The sequence below is a fragment of the Mustela lutreola genome, chromosome 8 (genome assembly GCF_030435805.1).
Source record: "Mustela lutreola isolate mMusLut2 chromosome 8, mMusLut2.pri, whole genome shotgun sequence".
Taxonomy (NCBI): Eukaryota; Metazoa; Chordata; class Mammalia; order Carnivora; family Mustelidae; genus Mustela; species Mustela lutreola.
This window is the reverse complement of record NC_081297.1, coordinates 52,476,355-52,497,746: the sequence shown is the minus strand read 5'-3', so window position 1 is coordinate 52,497,746 and position 21,392 is coordinate 52,476,355. Positions and strand designations below refer to the sequence as shown.

The window sequence follows — 21,392 nt, the reverse complement described above, 5'->3', positions numbered from 1 at the left end:
TCTACTTGTGCTTAACTTTCATTTCCTGTTCTACCTTGCTGCCCTCACTCTCCTCCTGAGAGCACTCTTTTCAATAAATCACATAAACAAGAATTCCTGACTTGGCTCTGCTTTTGAAGAACCTTACCTAAGACATTCGATAGTATACAAATCATCTGAAAGCATCCTAAGCATAGGCCTTAAAAATTCTCACAAATACGATTCCAGTAAATATTATTAGCTCACAATTTTTTGTTAACTCACCAAACTTTAAAATACATATCATGAATGAGACTCACCAGGAAGAAAATACAAAAATTTCATTAAAAAGAATCAATGCGCCCAGAAATAGACCCTCAACTCTATGGTCAACTAATCTTCGACAAAACAGGAAAGAATGTCCAATGGAAAAAAGACAGCCTCTTCAATAAATGGTGCTGGGAAAATTGGACAGACACATGCAGAAAAATGAAATTGGACCATTTCCTTACACCACACACAAAAATAGACTCAAAATGGATGAAGGACCTCAATGTACGAAAGGAATCCATCAAAATCCTTGAGGAGAACACGGGCAGCAACCTCTTCGACCTCTGCCGCAGCAACATCTTCCTAGGAACAACGCAAAAGGCAAGGGAAGCAAGGGAAAAAATGAACTACTGGGATTTCATCAAGATCAAAAGCTTTTGCACAGCAAAGGAAACAGTTAACAAAATCAAAAGACAACTGACAGAATGGGAGAAGATATTTGCAAACGACATATCAGATAAAGGACTAGTGTCCAGAATCTATAAAGAACTTAGCAAACTCAACACCCAAAGAACAAATAATCCAATCAAGAAATGGGCAGAGGACATGAACAGACATTTCTGCAAAGAAGACATCCAGATGGCCAACAGACACATGAAAAAGTGCTCCATATCACTCGGCATCAGGGAAATACAAATCAAAACCACAATGAGATATCACCTCACACCAGTCAGAATGGCTAAAATCAACAAGTCAGGAAATGACAGATGCTGGCGAGGATGCGGAGAAAGGGGAACCCTCCTACACTGTTGGTGGGAATGCAAGCTGGTGTAGCCACTCTGGAAAACAGCATGGAGGTTCCTCAAAATGTTGAAAATAGAACTGCCCTATGACCCAGCAATTGCACTATTGGGTATTTACCCTAAAGATACAAATGTAGTGATCCAAAGGGGCACATGCACCCGAATGTTTATAGCAGCAATGTCCACAATAGCCAAACTATGGAAAGAACCTAGATGTCCATCAACAGATGAATGGATCAAGAAGATGTGGTATATATACACAATGGAATACTATGCAGCCATCAAAAGAAATGAAATCTTGCCATTTGCAACAACATGGATGGAACTAGAGCGTATCATGCTTAGCGAAATAAGTCAAGCAGAGAAAGACAACTATCATATGATCTCCCTGATATGAGGAAGTGGTGATGCAACATGGAGGCTTAATGGGTAGAAGAAGAATAAATGAAACAAGATGGGATTGGGAGGGAGACAAACCATAAGTGACTCTTAATCTCACAAAACAAACGGAGGGTTGCCGGGGGGAGGGGGTTTGGGAGAAGGGGGTGGGATTATGGACATTGGGGAGGGCATGTGATTTGGTGAGTGCTGTGAAGTGTGTAAACCTGGTGATTCACAGACCTGTACCCCTAGGGATAAAAATATATGTTTATAAAAAACAAAAAAATTTAAAAAAAAAAAAAAAAAAAAAGAATCAATGCAAACATAAAACATATATATAATATATTAAAAAAATGTATTATGCATACAAAATGTATATACAATATGTAATAATTTTAATAAACTACATATGATAATTGTTTTAAGATATTTGCATAATATATCACATATATACAATATAGTATATATATAATTTTATCTATATGTTGCATATATAATATATACAAAATATACATAATATATAATATTAAAATATATCATATAGTAATTATATATAATAGTTAAAGAACTATATAATATATACAAAATGTATGTAATACATATTAAGTGTATAAAAAGAGGAAATACAAACATAAATGACAGCAAAAATGTATCAGTATCAAAAGCCAATTCACCAAAAAACAAAAATTGTGAATAGCATATAATAAATGAAATGAAAACTCAATATACGGATGAAAGGCAGATTAGACTGAAGAGAACACAGAACTAGGGTGGTAGAAGATGTGAATAAATATCCCAGAATTCGCTGACTTGAAGGTAGAAAATACAGGTGTTGAAACAGAGAACACTGTGAGAAAGCTGACATCCACATAAGCAGAGTTCTAGGTAGTAATGACAAAAGTGTAGAAGAAATATTTGATGAGATAATGCCTGAGATTTTTTCAAAGTTCATGAAAGACACCAATCTATAGATTCAGGAAGTCAACTAAACCACAAATAGCGTAAAAAGAAATTCACTACTAGCTAAATATCACGGTTGTATGGAGCCAGGCTGACTAAATTTGAATCCTGCCTTCTGGTTACTAACTAGCCAATCAAGGGCAAATTATTTAACCTTTCCTTGCCATAGTTCCGGATCCATAAAGTAGGTTTAATGATAGTACATACTTCAGAGATTGTTGTGAAGATTAAATGAACGGATATCTGTAAAGCTCTGAGAATAGTGCTGTTGAGTTTTTAATATTCATCTTTATTATTTTTATCTTGAATGCTTATACAAGGTACTCTGAATCAAAGATTTCTTATGATTATCTCATAATAAATAAGTTCATTGGCCTGCTTTGACCTATGCCTTCCTCATAAGGAAGGCCAGGTCATATGTCCTACCTAAGTAGCTAAAAACTCTACAGGTGAGTAATAGAGTAGAATGGGGTTTTTTTCCACTTTAATACAGGAGAGACAGTCATCTGCTCTCAATCTGAAAGGGAAAAAAATATCTTTTGCTGCTTTGAGATAGATTGGAAAGTATCCTAGATTCTCACTCTAATCTTTCGAATGTAAATACATCTTTCTAAGGACAAAATAAACCCCAGGTGTCTCTAAGATCAGAGTTTCATACCTAGCGAGGTAGTGCCCCAATCTTTCAGGCACTTGAGACCTTAACCTAGGGTCCTAATCAAAGCTGTAACATTTGGCTCATTTAAGGAGTTAAGAGGAGTTTTACTGTCCTTTTCAATCAAAGAAACTAACTACACAAATAACTAGAGGTATGAAAAGTTTCAGGAGGCTACGGCTTTTTGTAGCATGGAGAAATCCAAGCAAGTTTCACTTCCCCACAAATACCTGGCATACACTAGTTTGTGTTGTTATATAAATAAAAATACACACAAGTGATGAAATTATAAAGATAAGAGCAAAAAGTAATGACATACAAGAAGAGACACAAGAAAGAGGATCAACAAAGGCAAAAGCTGATTCTTAGAAATCTTGACCAATTCTGGTGAGACTAATCAAGAAGAGATAAGACGCACTGAGTACTATTCACCCAGAAAGGAGAGAGATCTACACATACAGCAAGATTACAAATATGGTAAAAAAAAAAAAAAAAAAAAAAACCTAGAATAAATGAAACAAGATGGGATTGGGAGGGAGACAAACCATAAGTGACTCCTAACCTCACAAAACAAACTGAGGGTTGCTGGGGGGAGGGGGTTTGGGAGAAGGGGGTGGGATTATGGACATTGGGGAGGGTATGTGCTTTGGTGAGTGCTGTGAAGTGTGTAAACCTGGTGATTCACAGACTTGTACCCCTGGGGATAAAAATATATGTTTATAAAAAATAAAAAATTAAAAGTCAAAAAAAAAAATACCTTGGAAGACTCTATTAGTACTACCACTTTGGAAAACCATTTGGCCTTATCTGGCAAGACTAAAGATATGCACGCCCCAAGTCCCAGCAATTTTGCTCCTCTGAATGTGTTCTCAAGAAACTCTTGTAGATGTGCACCAGGGGAAAAGTGCAAGAATATTTATAGAAGCATTGTTCATAAGGGCAGGAACATGGAATACCAAGTGTTCATGTACAAAAATATAAAAATATTAATTGTGGTGACTTCATACAATAAAATGTGGAATAACAGTAAAAATAAATTAACTATAGCTATATGCCATCAACCCTAATGAATGCCACAAGTGCCTGTTGGGCAAAGTAGGAAACTACAGAAAAATACAGTATGATACTATTATGAAAATTCAGTAACAGTCATAATTAAGGAATATGCCACTCGGGGATATATAAATACATGGTGAAATTAGAAATAAATGCCAAAGGATTATAATCACAAAATTTAAGTGTAGTGATTGTCTGGGGAAAGAGACAAAGGAATGAAATCAGAATGCCTGACATGGCCAGTTTCCAGAGTATTAAAACTGTTGCATTTCTAAACGGGGTGGTGAGTAGGCACTACTTGTTCATTTTAGGGACATGACTTACATATGCATAATACTTATTATTTTTTTTAATTTTTTATTTTTTATAAACATATATTTTTATCCCCAGGGGTACAGGTCTGTGAATCACCAGGTTTACACACTTCACAGCACTCACCAAAGCACATACCCTCCCCAATGTCCATAACCCCACCCCCCTTCTCCCAACCCCCCTCCCCCCAGCAACCCTCAGTTTGCTTTGTGAGATTATACTTATTATTTTAAACGTAAAATAGTTTAAAACAAAAGGGGCATTTTGCATGAATTGTATCACTTGGCTTTGGAGCAGAGAAAGCATCTTTACCATTAACTCTTGCTTCACCAGAGTGATTCCTACTGTTCCATAAATCTCTCCACTTCTCTCAGTTCTTTTATAGGCTGGGAAAGGGCACTGGAGTGGCCACCCATCACAGAAGGGATGGTATGTCTTCTCTTGTTAAGCCCAAGTAGTTTCCAAGTCTCACTAAAAGGTGAGTATTTAACAGTACTGTGTCCTTAGATTTGGTCTATTGCTGCCAATTTAGAGGCATGGGGAAAAATGTCCTCCTTGACATTTTTTAATTTTTCCATGAATAACAATTATCAAAGAGGATTTGTGGATCAGTATGCTTTTATTAAAGAAAGGAAAATTCTAGAATAGACCTATGACATAATTAATATTATATGTATACACATGCACACACACACACTGTGGGATGAAAACAGGAATGTGAAATATGAAAGGCCTCTTCATAAAATTCTCTTACTTTGAAAGATGTCTCTTTTTGGTTTTAAACACAGGGGGAAAGCTTTTACCTCAGAGCCATCACTTCCTTACACCACGTCTTCCCTCTCCCTGGTGTTAATGTTCCATGTAATGCTAATTAAATGCACATGTGTAACTATTTTAAGTATTACAAAATTCAAGGCACTCTAAACTCCCTCTTCCCCCAAAAATAAAATTAAAAGTTGCTTATCTGTAGACTTTACAGAGGACAGAAAATTGAATTGTAAAATCATATTTCACAGAAAAATCTTAAATTGACTAGTCAGGCTATGAATACTTGATTGTGGTAGGAACAGTTCAGAAATAGCCCCCATTTTAATTCATTTGGAAAAGGTGGCTATTCATTATACAGAGTCGTTGGCTCAGGAAAGAGAACAGAAAGGGCTGAACTGTCAGGCTTAACACATATGTGTAAAACAAATATTCTCACTCTGTTCTGAATTGAGCCTGCTGAATATCACATTAGGGATAGAGTCCAAAAGGTGGTCAGAGACGTACGCTAGCATGAAGAAATGCGATCCACAAAAAGCACAGAGGGGATATTTCCATAGATACATATTATTAAGACACAGATCATTAAAGATACTTTCATTCCCAGGTTGTTAGCAATTTGAAACTCATGTTTATTACATGTCAACCGAACATTTTAGCATCAATATCTTAAAAATGGAAGTGACAGGGAAAGGCAGAGTCTTTGAACACTATTTTCAGAAATGGCAGTCATCCTGGAAATAATCACGCTTCCCCCATCAAAGCCATATAAAGGATAACTCTCTGCATCTTTACTTAAGGAGAATTACCGGGGGGAGCCCGTACCTAGTAAAACTAACAGACCAGTGAAGATAGAACATGATAGTCTGTGTTAAAGGAGATCTTTCACTTTCCACAGAGAGATGAAGGGGGGAAAAAAAGCAGAAGAGCTTACCTTTATGATGGTTTGCACTGGATACAACTTTCCCCCACAAGGTTACAATAAATATTATTATTAGCAGCTTTCCTTTTGTTGCTTTCTGTAAGTATCTCTTACTCATCCTGCAAATAAAATAAAAATAATAAAAACCCTAAGTATATGAAACCACTGCTTTTCCTTTATAATTGTGCTACATTTAGAGCTTTCATAACACCTGAACATCTGAAAATGGCATTTATTGTATTTGAAATGCTGTTTACTGTATAAATTCCGAAGAGAAAAAATAAAAGTATTCCAAACAAAGTGCCTGATATGATGCAGGAGATAAGAGAGGTCCTACCTCAGTCAGTCTTCATTCACTTAACAATAGCCTAAATCAACTGGGAAACATTACCATTTTTCTCCATATAAATATAGATTTAACTTATTCACAAAATCCAAGGCATAGTTGTTTGAATAATCTTTAAATAAGTGACTTTATCTTACTCTTTTTTTCTAGAAGATTCCTTTTTCAATGCCAAGTCAAATGGTCAAAGCAAACAGTTTAGATAAAATGTGTTAAATGAATTCCTGTCCAGAATAAACTCATTTCAAATCTGTTATTCCTAATGTGCTTTAAAAAAAAAAAAAAAAAGTCACCTGGTACAACTGCTTCTCACAATGCCACTACTAGAAACACACAGATGTTTTAATATTGTTGGAATTCACTGTTCTGTACTTTATCAGAAGTAGGAGAAAAATGGAAAAGCAGAATGAAAAATATGAAGTAAACCTTTTCAAGTTGAACTCACAAAACTTGGGAAAACAAAGAAATGTTCCAATATAATAATAGTTACCTATAATAAAAGCACAGCACCTACTTTCTCTAGCACTTTACATGACAATATTTATATTCTTAACAACAAATGGTGTGTATTTGTATGTCCATCCTCTTTCAAAGATCAAATTTGGAAATTTGCCTATGGACATGTTTAATGATAGGCAATTCTGGGTTTGAATTTTTACTAGAATTCTAAGTTCCTTATATTAACTACCACTTTGCTAAGGGGTAAGTGAAACTAATATAAAATAAAATTCATCTGTATTTATTTATTAGGTATATAAAATATATGCCCATCACTTAGTGCCTTCTCAGATTAGGGATAGAGTCCAAAAGGTGGTCAGAGACGTACGCTAGCATGAAGAAATGCGATCCACATTTGACTCTGTTGTTGTTTGACTTCGAGACTCCTGCCTTACCTCTAAGGCAGGTTCACGAGGTCACTTTCTGACCTCGTCTGATTCCTCTTCCTCTTGAATTCTCTAAATTAGCTTTCTTCTCACACTGTTACTTCCAAAATTCCATCTCTAAAAATTGACTCAGTGATAGCAATGATGGCTATAATTTGTATAATTCTGATGAGGAGTTTTTCATACGGGTAAGTGCATTAAAAATGAATTATATATTTTAGTATAGATATATGCAAGAATTCCTTGGCCTGGAGAAGCTGTGTGCACCAATTCAGATTTTGAGGAGACACTGTCACACGATTAAGAACATGACTAATTCCTAAGTCTGACTGTTTCGATTTGAGTCCAGTCTGCACCGATTTCTGGATCTCCTACTTCAGTTTCCTCTACTATAATACAGGATAATGCATGTGAAATGACTGATCTATTGACTGGCATGCATAAGGGCTCAATGACTATGAGATTAGAGAACATTCCAGTCATTGGATGTTTCTTTGGTCCTTGAGAAAGGTCAGTCCCATTCATAAGAAGATTGTATGGAGTTTGGGTCATACCAACAATGACCAGGTCCTCTATGAACTTCAGTCTTATGACATGTCAAGACAATGTACAAAGGGATAAGTGTTTGATCTTTTAGATTAGACTGTTTGGTTTAAAATCCAGTTTCTTGCCTACTGACTATATTACTTTAGACTAACTACTTCATAACTTAGAGTATTTTTGTTGTCACTAAAATGAGGATAATAATAAATATCTACACCTGCTAGTGTCAGTATAAAGACTAAGTCCACGTAAAGAGTTTAACACTATGCACAGAAGATGATTAGCACTCAATAAACATTAACTGTTACTACAGTCATCACTTGGTTAGTCCAGCATTTCCCTCAGAGCATTCTGTGAGGCATCAATTCCACAGCATGTTCATACAGTATTAGTGAACAACATGGCAGGAGGGGCAAATGTATTTGTCTAACTCTAGCTTCAACAAACATAACCAGATCCTCTTCTAACAAGAGGCATATTTGAGTGTGCAGCATTTCCAGAAATCTTTCTCCACAGAGTAACCCACGATACTAGTGTTCTCAGGAATCCTCTGATGGAAATAATCTGGTTTTGTACTCTCTCTCAGAAAATTAAATACTCATTTTACATAATCCATTATGTAGCCTTTGTTTCCTCTCAGCACTCTTAGTACTAGTTTTGTTCTGAGATTCTACTTTTTCTAACATTTTTTTTTTTTAGCTATCTTGCCTCCCCACTCTACATTCGATCCGTGCAAACTTATTGTACTGCATATCATATAGCAAAATGAATAGTTTAGCAAAACTCATCTGACAAGAAGAACTGCTTAACATAATTCTTGATAATAGCTTTTCCATAGCAAATGGCCTCTGCTACAAGGTCAATGACCCATTGTATTTTCCATATCACTGTGCACCCACCAAATGGGATGACAGAACTGACAGCTGGTCATACTGATAACTAGACATCTGCAAATGGAAACACCCACAAAGTCACCAGGCTGTCAAACTAAGAAAGGAAGGGGAATACAGTTCAAGTGGAAATGTGTAGAGACCCCTCTCCCATTCCCTCCAATCAATTACTATCTTCTTTAGCACTATTTCCTGAATATCTCTTAAACATACACACTTGCTTTCATCCCTTCTGAGATACTTCAATTCAGACCACCAAAATCTCTCATGGGTCACAGCCTGTTAGCTGGACTTCTTACAGTCAGTACTGTCAGCCTCTGGAACTAAAGACAAGTCTGGGTCTGCCCTTTTTTATGATTACATTTGTAGTATTGAGTATTCAAAAAGTGCCTAATACTGTTGACTGAATAGGATACAGTGTAGCCAAATATGTAACTGTGATCATGAGACATCCTTTATACAATTAACACCTTCACAAGTTCCCCCTTTCCTACAGAAGGAAAGACCCTTAACTTCAGCAAGATATAAAAAAAGAAACACCTGAACCAAAGTTAAACATTTTTTTAATTATCTCTAATCTTATTATCTGCCTCTCCTCCCCATCTCCCTCTCCATACATACTCACAGTCTGTGTTTTAAATTCACTACGCTTCCTCAATGTCATCCGGCTTAATCTCACTTCCACGTCACTTGAAACGTATCAGCCATTCACTCCATCCCCCAATCCACTCTCATTAATGCTAGCTTCTATTCACTGTTCAAGATGCAGGCCAGAAGTCCCTCCAGATTTGTTTAGGACCAGGTTGAGCGCCCTTCTTTAGGCACACCAGCCACTTGCCACACTACTATAATTTTCATTTACTTATCTCCAACCCTCACTGTCATCTAAGATTCCTGAAGAGGGACTGTGCTCCATACATTTGTGAATACCTCAGGTCTGACCCAAGGGTCAGTTTTAGTAACTGGAAAATGATTCTTTGCTGAAGTTTAGTGGAACCTTAGAGCCAAATATACTGTGTGGTTGTCAACGGGAGGAGGAAACAAGTATGTTTCATTTCTTTAGGATTAAAGTTAGGAAAGGACAAACAAAAAGAAGAATTTGAGAAAGTGGTAGGGTAGGGGGAGACCAGAAAGGAAGAAAAAGGGAGGAATCCAATCTGGAGTGTGTTTTATTCCAATTGATTTTTAAATAACAATAGAGTTTGAGCAAACTGAAGTGTAATGGAGTGAAGGACGGCTTTCAACAAAGGCACATTATCAAAAAGGAGAAAAGCTGAATGGTCCATTTCTTCCTGACCCTCTATGAGAGCACAGAGGAGGGGGCATTCACTCAATATTCAGTGTGTAACCAAGAGACCCCATTTAAATATGTCTACCACAGTCAAGGGCCAAGCGCACTATCAGAATTGTCCCATTCGTTTGTAAAAAAAAAAAAAAAATCTGAAACTGAAGGATAAATAACAGAGGACAAAACCTTGAAATTGCTCCTCAAGCAGCCACAGCTTGCAAGGAGCACAAGGCAAACAGGATAACTGAGCAATGGTAACCTTGGCAGGGAAGGATGTTGAAAAGTCACCAACGTAGAAGACTGACCATTAAACCTTCAGACTTTCTCCCACTCCTTTCTTTTGTGTGATGTATTTCAGTTATATCCTCTGAGATTCAGTCTTCTGAATGATTGTGAAACCCTGTGCCTCCCCACCGATGTGAAACATGCATTTAACTGTAAATAAGGACTGAAAAACAATGATGCTACTAGATCAATCATTTCCCCATAAAAACAGAAAGTAAGTTTAGCTGAGCTAAACAGGAGAAGACGGGAGGAAAAGGGGAGTGATGGGGGCATCTAGAATCCAACCACTCGAGCAAAGCTCTTAGGCATAAGACACTTCTGTGGAAATAAAAGCCACACAAGACAATATATATAAAGGTTTCTTTAGGAGTCTCCTCTACATGGATCTAATATTTATAACAACACAGTGTTGGCAGGGGCTTTAACACCACAACCTAGTATAGGAATTTACCCTGAGGTGGAATGCTGCAATTGATAACACAATTTTCTCCTCACAGGGACCAGAATGATGTTACAAAATTTAAATCAGATTTTATTACTGCACCCTACTCCTTGCTTTAAATCCCAGAATTTACTTACTTATTAAAACAAAAGTAAAATCTAAATTTCTTACTGAAAAGAAAACTCAACTTCATTTGCCCTCACCTGCCCCACCTTGGCCTCTATGACCTCACTTCACATTCCTGTTTCCTTCCTTCCCTACAGTGCAGCCACACTAGCCTTCGCTCTGTCCCTCTGTGGGGAGAGGTCACTGAGAGGATGTGACTCATCATTCACCTATGAGCTGGATTCAGACAACCGAAGGCCCCTCAATCCCTCCCCTATCTTTGGAATATACATTCTGTCCACCATTTATACAGTGGGAGCTGTTTCAAGGACAAACTCTTGAGAGCGCAAGGTGCTGTTGAGGTCATCTGGAATGGTATATGTGACTGAACCCCATTAAGGACCCTTTGTATCCTTTTAAGAGTCTGGTGGGTGGGTACAGAGATCTACTCTGCTTGTGGCCACCCAAGACAAGCCTCATATATAAGTTCCTTTGTTTATTAAATCTGCCACCTACCAATCTGGGACAGCCTCCCTCTCTCTTCAGTTTCTCCTCACCCTCCAAGAATGGGAGCCACTTGTAGATTTCACCCAGGCAACTCCCAAGGGTGCAAACCAACACCCTCATGCCAAGCTTGTTCTACACCTTACACTAACTAATAGCTCTGCCTTAGAGCCTCCACTTTGCACAGTGAGCTTCTGTTTATGATTACATGCACAGAGTGCCTCCTGACCTGCTGGGCCTTGGGAGTCTGGAGAAAGCCACCCCACACTCTCTCTTGCTCCCACTCTCCTATAGAATTTGCTCCATTTGTTATAATCTGAAGTTATCTTATTCACTTATTTATACGTGATGAGAGTTTATTTCCTTTTTTTTCCCATTAAAATGTAATTTCCATGAGGGCAGGTCCTGTCTATTAGTCACTGCTCTACCACAAAGAATATCTACATCATAGAACATCAATACCTGTTCAATGAAGGAAGAAAAGTGCACTGATTTTATAATCAGAACAAAAGAAATGAATCCTTTTAATGAAGAACTTTCATTACTTCTAGGTTAAAAAATTAAATTGCTATCATATTCAGCAACTAGGAATGCCGATGGCCAGAACAGTGTACACAGTAGTGGAGTGAGAGGAGATGAGGAAAGAAGCAGACTGAGCAGGACACAAGGAAAGGGAATCAGAGACCAGACTGCTCTCTCAAGAAACATGCAGAGATGAGAAATAAAGATAGAGTGGTAGCCAGAGAGATTTGAACAAGGCAATGGGAAGGAGTGAGAAGGAAGAGAAAAGGTAAAGATATAAGTGAGGGCGGAGTGTGAAGTGTTTCTACACTTGCACGTTCTACAAGTATAAGTTATTATTACAATATTGTTATCGGAATGTTATTATTGTTTATTATTACTTTAAATTTTCTTATTTTATACGGAAATAAGCATGTCTTCCAAAACTATTCTTTTTTTGCTGATAGGTGATTAGAAAAACCCTACTGTATCATGTTTAGTGAAATAAGTCAATCAGAGAAAGACAATTATCATATGATCTCCCTGATATGAGGAACTTGAGAGACAACATGGGGGCACTAGGAGGTAGGAGAAGAATAAATGAAACAAGATGGGATTGGGAGGGAGACAAACCATAAGGAACTCTTAATCTCACAAAACAACAAAACAAACTGAGGGTTGCCAGGCGGAGGGGGGTAGGGAGCGGGTGGTTGGGTTATGGACATTGGGGAAGGTAAATGCTATGGTGAGTGCTGTGAAGTGTGTAAACCTGGCGATTCACAGACCTGTACCCCTGGGGCTAATAATACATTACATGTTAATAAAAAAATTTTTTTAAGTATTACTTAATTACTTGGGAAGATTTGTCAGTTAGGTAATAAATTGTAATACTTAAAAATTTTTAAAAAGGGGGCGCCTCAGTGGGTTAAGCCCACTGAGCCCCACATCAGGCTCTCTGCTCAGCAGGGAGCCTGCTTCCCCCTCTCTCTCTGCCTGCCTCTCTGCCTCCTTGTCATCTCTCTCTCTCTCAACCAAATAAATAAATAAAATCTTTTTTTTTATAAAGATTGGTTTTGTTTTGTTTTTAAAGATTTTATTTATTTATTCGCCAGACAGAGATCACAAGTAGGCAGAGGCAGGCAGAGAGAGAGAGGAGAAAGCAGGCTCCCTGAGGAATAGAGAGCCTGATATGGGGCTCGATCCCAGGACCCTGGGATCATGACCTGAGCCGAAGGCAGAGGCTTAACCCACTGAGCCACCCAGGTGCCCCTAAATAAAATCTTTTTTAAAAATTTTAAAAAAGGAAAAAAAATTTTAAAAAAAGAAAAACCCTACTAAATAGAATGTCTAGAACCACAATTTTATAACACTGTTGGTTTTATGCAAAAATCACATCAAACTTGACTAGCATTTTATGACAAATGCTATCACTCTATCTAGTAAGGTATTTACTGAAATAGCAATTATATTTAGGGAAGCAGAAATACCTATATTGAGGTTAAAGATTAAAGTACTTTGCATATGCAAGAACATATAGTAACCAATTTAAGGGACAATCATATATCTCTATCAATAATCTTATACTATGTGTTTTATCATCCAGAAGTAGAGGTGGTTGATTCTAGACATTTTCATTATTCCTATATATTTTGTTTTCATTTTATGTCTTATATCCAATATCAATCACAATATAGCACTTAGGCCACACTTACCAAATATGTTTAAATTAAAATATCCCTGCTGACCAACTAGAATCTGGACTTCCCATCTTATAAACTATAATCACAAGTTTAGAGAGTTGCATTTTCATATGCCAGCCATTTGACATATGGTTAGCTTCTATTTCCTTAGGTAACTTCAAAATAAAAATTTTGGAATCTTAATCAGTTTCTTAACTCTTTCTGAATGAAAACAATTGCTTTAAATTTTTCATTTTATTGGATACATCAAGTGTTTTATGATGAATCTACATTTGGGATTTTATCCAGTTAACTCAACCCTGGAGATTTAGCCAAAGAAAGCTCCAGGGGTTTCTTCCCAAGGCTTGCCTGGTAACAAATACAAGCTTCATTTAAGAACCACAACTGCTTTCCTCCTTCACCCAAATTTTATATTTCCATTCATTTTGCCAAAATACTGCAATTTGGGTTGATATAAAAACCTAGAGAGTACTTCTGCTTTATGCTTAGCAATGTAAATCCAAAGTATTTATTTTTTCCAAATGCTTTTGCCAAGACCATAGACCATAATGACAGGAAACAGAAATCTAATAATTAGGCTCCAATCTCTAATAGCCTGAACAGACAAAAAGCTGTAAAACAAAATAAATCAATCACCTGAGATGCCTAAGAGCACCAGAAAGACACCTGCACTGTTTTGCATCTGTTATTACACCAGAATCACTTGTTCTCCTTTTCTATCTATAAAATGGGAATGTCACTATTTTCTCAAGCAGCAACACCACTATAATAAACAAGAAATTATGTGATTTTGAACTTAATAAAAGATACGTGATAAGTCAGAGGTGTTACTCTTCCTTCTAAGGTCCTTCTCACAGAGCATGCATAGGCTTAGATGTCAGAAATGCCTGCCTGAGTATTATATTGGCTCTAACACACGACTAAACTTGATAAATCCACTTATCTGAGTCTCAATGCCCAGATATGGAATGCAAGAATGCTATGACATATTGGCGAGATGGTTGTAAGAAATAAAAACAATATATATAAAGTATCTTTCACAAACCAGAAAAGAATAGACACCAAAACTGTAGCTATTATATTATTAATAATTGGAGCATGGCCTCCTGGCTAGGAATGAGTGGGAAATAAAAAATGTCTTTGAGCAACAAATAAAAGACCCCATATGTTTTAGTCATAGGTGAGAAGTGAACCTACTTTAGGAATTTATCCTAAATCTACAGAATTAAAATGTGAGAATATTAAGCAACAGGCTAAATATGGAGGCAAGCTAATGAACAGAGATTTCGCATGGTTCTGCAAAATGAATAGTGATGCAGGGATAACAGAGAAGAGACATCAGATCTATAAATACACAGTATTCTCAGACCATTAGGTGTAAGGACAAATATTCCTCAAATGCCCATAGAGACAGGGAGAGCTCAGCATGCTAACTGAAGTTACTAATATTGCTATATACATTTTTACAGTTTTAAATGTACTGGCTTAAAATATATTGGCTTCTTTAATGTATCATTGGCTCCTCACAATAACTCTTTAAACTAAGCTCTGCATGCCTTAATGTCCCCAGAGTACACATTAGAATCTGGAAGAATAATTTGAAGACAAGACCTAAGTGGCCATGGGGTCTTGAATCCAGATCTGCCCACTGGCTCAGTCCTTATTGAAAGAGTGGTCAAACAATGCTCCACACTCTGTGATGGGTCTCACAAGTACATGATGCATTTTAAACAGGTGTGTCTTGAAAAAGGCTAAAATGAAGTGCCAGCTCTTGGTTATCCAGAAATTTTTTTTAATCACCTACGTGCCAGAATACTAGATAAAGGAAATACTATTGTATCTCTGTACTGTGGGCTATAAATAAAATGACCAATCTTTACATGACACACCTTTTATCATTTATACATACTGATGAAAGTGATGAAAGGTGAGTTTGCACTTCCAGAATTAACTGTCCAGTATCTACCAGATACTACCAGAGATTAGACCTAATGGAATTGCTACACCAGGAAAGGCAACCTTAGTTATTGTTGTCATATAAAATATAAAATGTCAATTTAAATTAGAATTTATCTTTTATACAGGTTGAAATATTTATGATATATAAAAATAGTGCACATATTGAATGTATACAATTTGATGCATTTGGACAAGGAAACACATGGGAACCATTACCATTATCAAAGTATACATGTATCCATCACCCCAAAAGTTTCCTTGTGTCCCTTTGCTGGGTGTGTGTGTGTGTGTGTGTGTGTGTTAAGAATACTTAACATGAGATCTACCCTCTTGATAAATTTTGAAGTGCCCAACACCATATTGGTAACTACATGCACTGTGTTGTACAGCAGATCTCTACAACTTCTCTTCCATAACTGAATTTTATAATCACTGAACAACAACTCCCTCATTTCTTCCTCCCCCTGCCCCCAGCAACCAGGATTGTATTTTCTGCTTCTATAAATCTGACTGTTTTAGATACTTCATATGAATGGAATGCAATATTTGTCTTCGGGTAACTTATTTGACTTAGCAGAATGTCTTTCAGGCCCATCCATGTTGTTGCAAATGGCAAGATTTCCTTCCTTCCTACAGTTGAAGAATATTCCATTGTATGTGTATACCATATTTGCTTTATCCATTCACCTGTCGGTGGATATTTGGGTGGTTCTCATATTGTGGCTATCGTGAGTAATTCTGTAATGAACATGGGAATACAGATACCTCTTTTGATCCTGATCTCAGTTCTTTTGAATATTTTTCCAGAAGAGCTGAATCTTTTGCTAGCTCTGTTTTTCACTTGAGGGACTGTCATACTGTTACCTGTCCTGGTTGCAGTATTTTACATTCCCACCAACAGTATACAGCAGTTCTGATTTCTCCACATTATTATTTATTGTTGTTTATGATAGCCATCCTAAGATATGGGAGGTGATATCTCATTGTGGTTTTGATTTGTATTATCCTGATGATGAGAGATACTGAACACCGTTTCATGTATCTACTGGCCTTTTGTATATCTCCTTTGGAAAAATAATCTATTGAGAGCCTCTATCCATTTTTTAATCTTTTTTTTCCCTGCTCATGGTTGTAGAAGTTCTATATATTTTGGAAATTAACCCCAATCAGTTTTATCTGAAATTCATATTTAACTAGCTGTCCTGTAATACTAGTTGCCAAACTTGTTGACTACCCTAGTTTTCAGTTCACTTAAAATATTATTTTAAGCAAGAAACTAGCATTCACTTCTAAATGGAAACATGCTTCTCTAAGGAAAAAAACAAGATTAGAATTTTAGAGAAGATGAAAAATAATGAAACTTTTATTTGCTTTCTGACTATTCTTTGCATACAGACTCAAGAAGTGACTAAAAACTATTTCTTCAATTCAGCTGCAATTCTGCTAGCCAATTTTGAAGATTCTCAATTGCTTATATGGTTAAAAATGTAGCATAGTTAGTATAGTATGGCAGTTAAGAGCATGTTTGAAGTCAGACATGGAGGTCAAGAACTGGCTACCTACTAGCTCTTAGAGACATGCCGTTTAATTTCACAAAGCCTTCATTTCCTCTTCCATAGTACGTGGATAATAATAATAACTGCCTCAAAGAACTGTTGGGAAGGTAAATGAGTTCATTTATGTAAAGTTTTAAGCACAGATCCTGATACATACCAAGCAGTCTATAAATGCTTGCTACAATACAGTAGTCATTTAAAAGTCTTCTGGATTAACTCTTCATTAAATAAGAAAAAGCCAGTTGGCTGATCTCCATATCCAGATGATTGGTACCACAAGACCATGAAGAGGCCAGCACTAAAGATGTGTCCTTCATTTTTGCATGTCTTGATCAAGGATTTACTCCTTTCTCAGTGGTTTTAGACAGTTTGAGGGTAGTGTGTCCGTCAAACCTAAATTTCATGGGTCTTTGCACATTACCATATAATCTTGAGCTACATGCTTTCTCTTCATTTCTGTTTGATATTCAGCGGCCCTATTGTTACCATTTGTTTATTGATTTTTTTTAAATTATGGACTATTGTTTTGGGGATCCAAATCTGTTTTTCCTAAGTTAAAAATAAACAAAAGACAGTATAGTTACATGGTATGATCAAAGTGAGATTTCATACTGAACCACCTGTAACAAGCAGTATATGATATCAAACAATAAGTCGTAAGTAAATTTGAGGGTAATTGAGTTAAAACTTAAAATGTAATAAAGCCATTTATTTTTAAATAAACCTAGCTTATACCATTTAATGTAAAATGCATGTATACCACCAAATGATGGTGCACTGATGATGTTTATAAGGAAGAGGCTGGATAAATGAAATCTAGACAGCACAAAGCTTTATTTCATATTCAATCTCTTCTCTTATAAAAACTTCAGGGAAAAATGTCAACAACCAGGACAATTTAGATTTGCCTCCTCCTGCCCTCTTAGAGCAATGACTCTGTGCTACACTATGGCTAGGAACAAGTAGTGGGAAACAGGCAATATGTAGACAAGTCACAAAGCATCCCCTCCTGAATGATACAGAGATGGCTATATCTCATAATTGTTGGGTAGGGTATCATCAAATAGAATAATAAAGAAAACTTTCAATCATATGTGGCTAAATCACAAGCCTACCATTTAATTTTGTGGGTATTTATGGTAAAAACAGAGCCAGCTCTGCACATACATCTTAAGGTTCATATACAGGGTTCATAATAAAGTATTTCCTTTCCTTATTTAATAAAACTTATATAACTAATAAAGCAAATAATTTATAGTCATGAAATCAGTTCTAATTTTTTGTCTACTCTATGATCCCTAGGATTACTTAAGAATTTTTTTCCTTGAATAAATGAAACAAGATGGGGTTGAGAGGGAGACAAACCATAAGAGACTCTTAATGTCACAAAACAAACTGATGGGGGTTGGGTGGAGGGGGATAGAGAGAGGGTGATGGGGTTGGGGACATTGGGGGGTGTGTGCTGTGGTGAGTAACTGTGAAGTGTGTAAATCTGGTGATTCACAGACCTGTACCCCTGAGGCTAAATATAGATTATATGTTTATTAAAAAATTTAAAAAGTTTTTTTAAGAATTTTTTTCCTTTTACTGTAGTGAACTTGTTCTCTTGGGAAATGAGGCCACAGAAAAAATTTACTCCACCTCAGTTCCTTCTCCCTTATGCTAGCAAAGGAGTGCAAGAGTGAAAATAATGAAAAAAAATAATCTTTAAGTTTTTTTTTTTTAAAGATTTTGTTGATTTATTTGACAGAGAGAGAGAAGGAGAACATGAACACAAGCAAGGGGAGCAGCAGGCAGACTCCTGCTGAGCAAGGAGCACGATGCTGGGTCCATCACAGGACCCTGGGGATCATGACCTGAACAGAAGACAGATGTTTAACTGACTGAACCACCAGGCGTCCCAAGGGTTTCTTGTTAAGATAAAGTTTGTGGTCCAAGAAGGACACATATTCTCAGATTCAGAAGAATAACACACCTTTACCAAAAAGCCATTACAACAGAGACCTTCCTCTCAACATAAAACCTTCTGGGAGGTAAGGGAACGGAAAGGCTAAAATTGTATCAGTGAGGGCCTCTCCTCATATAACCATCCCTGCAAGAGCCCCAATATTAACACATTTCCACCTTATCAACAAAATTAACAAACAAACCATGAAAGAGACAATCACAGCTCTGTGTTGAAAGGCATGCCACTCTACGTCCTCAAAAGAAACAAACAGAAAGAGGTCCAAGAAAAGGGTGTTTAATCAAGAGCTCACCAGAATCCACCCTTTGCTCTAAGAAGAATTCTTTAGCCAAGATTTTTGGACAACCACATATGTAAACTCCAAGCACATCAACTTTACAATGTATGATGAAAACGATGACGACACTGGGATGACACTAACTGCATTTTCTAGACACCCCTTGTGTTCGGTATTTGTATAACACTTCATGTATCTTAATGAGCTCCTTCTGAGGGAAGAGTGGAACATTATCAGATTTTAATATAGCAAAGCACCATGCTCAGTTTTCAGTTAATAGCTTAAACACCTGTGAACTCAATTGATTAAGAATCAAAGCAGCAACCACCATGCTCTATAAACCTCTGTCTCCACAGTAAGCTCTACAAGGTATTGCTTTCTGGTTTGTTCCTTTTACAACAAGATTTCAGCCCCTTCTTAAATCTTATGTTTTTACACTTCCCAGTATTTAGGGCTTCCTTTTCTGAATAACATCAATCATTTAACAGGCTCTAACTCTACTTTACCCAACATCAATTGTTTCTAACTGTCACAGAGCTGGTATGTTCCCAGCAGGATGCAATCACACTACAAAACAGAAGTCAGGGGTTAAATGTTCATCTTGAGAAATTCTCCCAACAGTGAGACTTACTAGATTGTCAAATCATGTCCCAAGGTGGAGGTAGAAGCTGATTACCTGAATCTATTTTCAAAAAATACTCCAAATTCACTGAGTAAAGTCCTACATTAGGGGAGTCAGACCGATCTGAACTACAGCCAATGTCATTTCATACCTATTGAAAACTACGGACCTAACTGCCTCCCAATTTACATACCCTCACTTCATTTTTGGGAACCGGAATTCAAGACACATCAGATAGAATATTACACAAACAAAGTGTACTAGATACCACGATGATCTTACAGCAATTTAACCAATAATCCCTAAATTAACACTCTTCTTGCCATGTATCATGGATATTAAAGTGCTTTGTGAAGTATTCTGCAAACTAGACCCATAACCAAATCATGTCAAGATAGGGAATATTGTCAAAGGACAAACATTGTGGTGTGTATATTCAGTAGACTATTATCGGTCCTTAAAGAGGAATGGAATTCTGAGACATACTACAGCATGGATGTAAAAACATGTTAAGTAGAATAAGTCAGAAGCCAAGGTACAAATATTATTCCACCAATGTGAGATATCTAGAATAGGCAAAATCATAAACACAGAAAGTAGAAGAGAGGATTCCAGGATCAGAGGTGGGGGCAGAAATTAAGGGTTACTATTTAATGGATATAGAGTTTCTGTTTGGGATGATGAAAAAGTTCTAGAAATAGATAGTGGTCACAGTTGTACAATGTTGTGAATGTACTGAATTCTACTGAATTATACCCTTAAAATGATTAAAATTAATAAAAATTAAGTTATGTGTGTCTTCTCACAGTGAAAATAAAGAAAAACAGTAATACAGCAAGAGTCATAGTGGGAATAGTTTGGCTCATCAGCTCTAGCATATAGCTACACTCACTTTCTTCATGGCACTTAACACTATTTGAAATCATAATGTTTATCTATTTACTTTTTATTTTCCCTCTCCCCCCTACTAGAACACAAACTCTACAAGAGCAGGAATCTAGGCTTTTTCTATTTCACTGGTTTATCCGCAGCACTTATGATGCTTCTGGTCACAGAACTGGTACAGAATAAATATTTATGGCATAAGTAAATTAATAAATTAAAGAAACACTATAAATGTTCTTTTAATCTTAAGTTTGGTTATCCCACACGATCATGCACTTTTTCTTATGTCTGATAACATTTAATAGCTCTACCCTTGTAGATAGTAGGATAATTTTAATTGTTATTGTATCCTGTATTTAAGTCCTGTCTCTAACACTAGATTCCAAGTTTTGAGAAACCATATGTTAGCTCTGCTTCCCCATAAAATATCTCACCCTTACATAGTGCCATATGGTGTATTAAGAACTTTCACATCCATGATCACATTTGATACGCATGACCATGAGGCTGGCAGAAATAATCACCTAGCAGAGAGGAGGAAGCAAACTTGGAGAAGTTAAATG

The 21,392-nt window shown here is 36.7% G+C and overlaps 1 protein-coding gene across 1 annotated transcript in view; it reads right to left on the bottom strand.

Annotated features, from left to right (window-relative positions):
* The window catches only part of TAFA2 (TAFA chemokine like family member 2), a 495,186-nt gene that overhangs the window by 165,194 nt on the left and 308,600 nt on the right, over positions 1-21,392 (bottom strand). Inside the window, exon 2 of the mRNA XM_059184766.1 lies at positions 6,092-6,198. Coding sequence (XP_059040749.1) covers positions 6,092-6,197 — 106 coding nt within the window. The 5' untranslated portion in view covers position 6,198. The remainder of the gene's footprint in view (positions 1-6,091; positions 6,199-21,392) is intronic.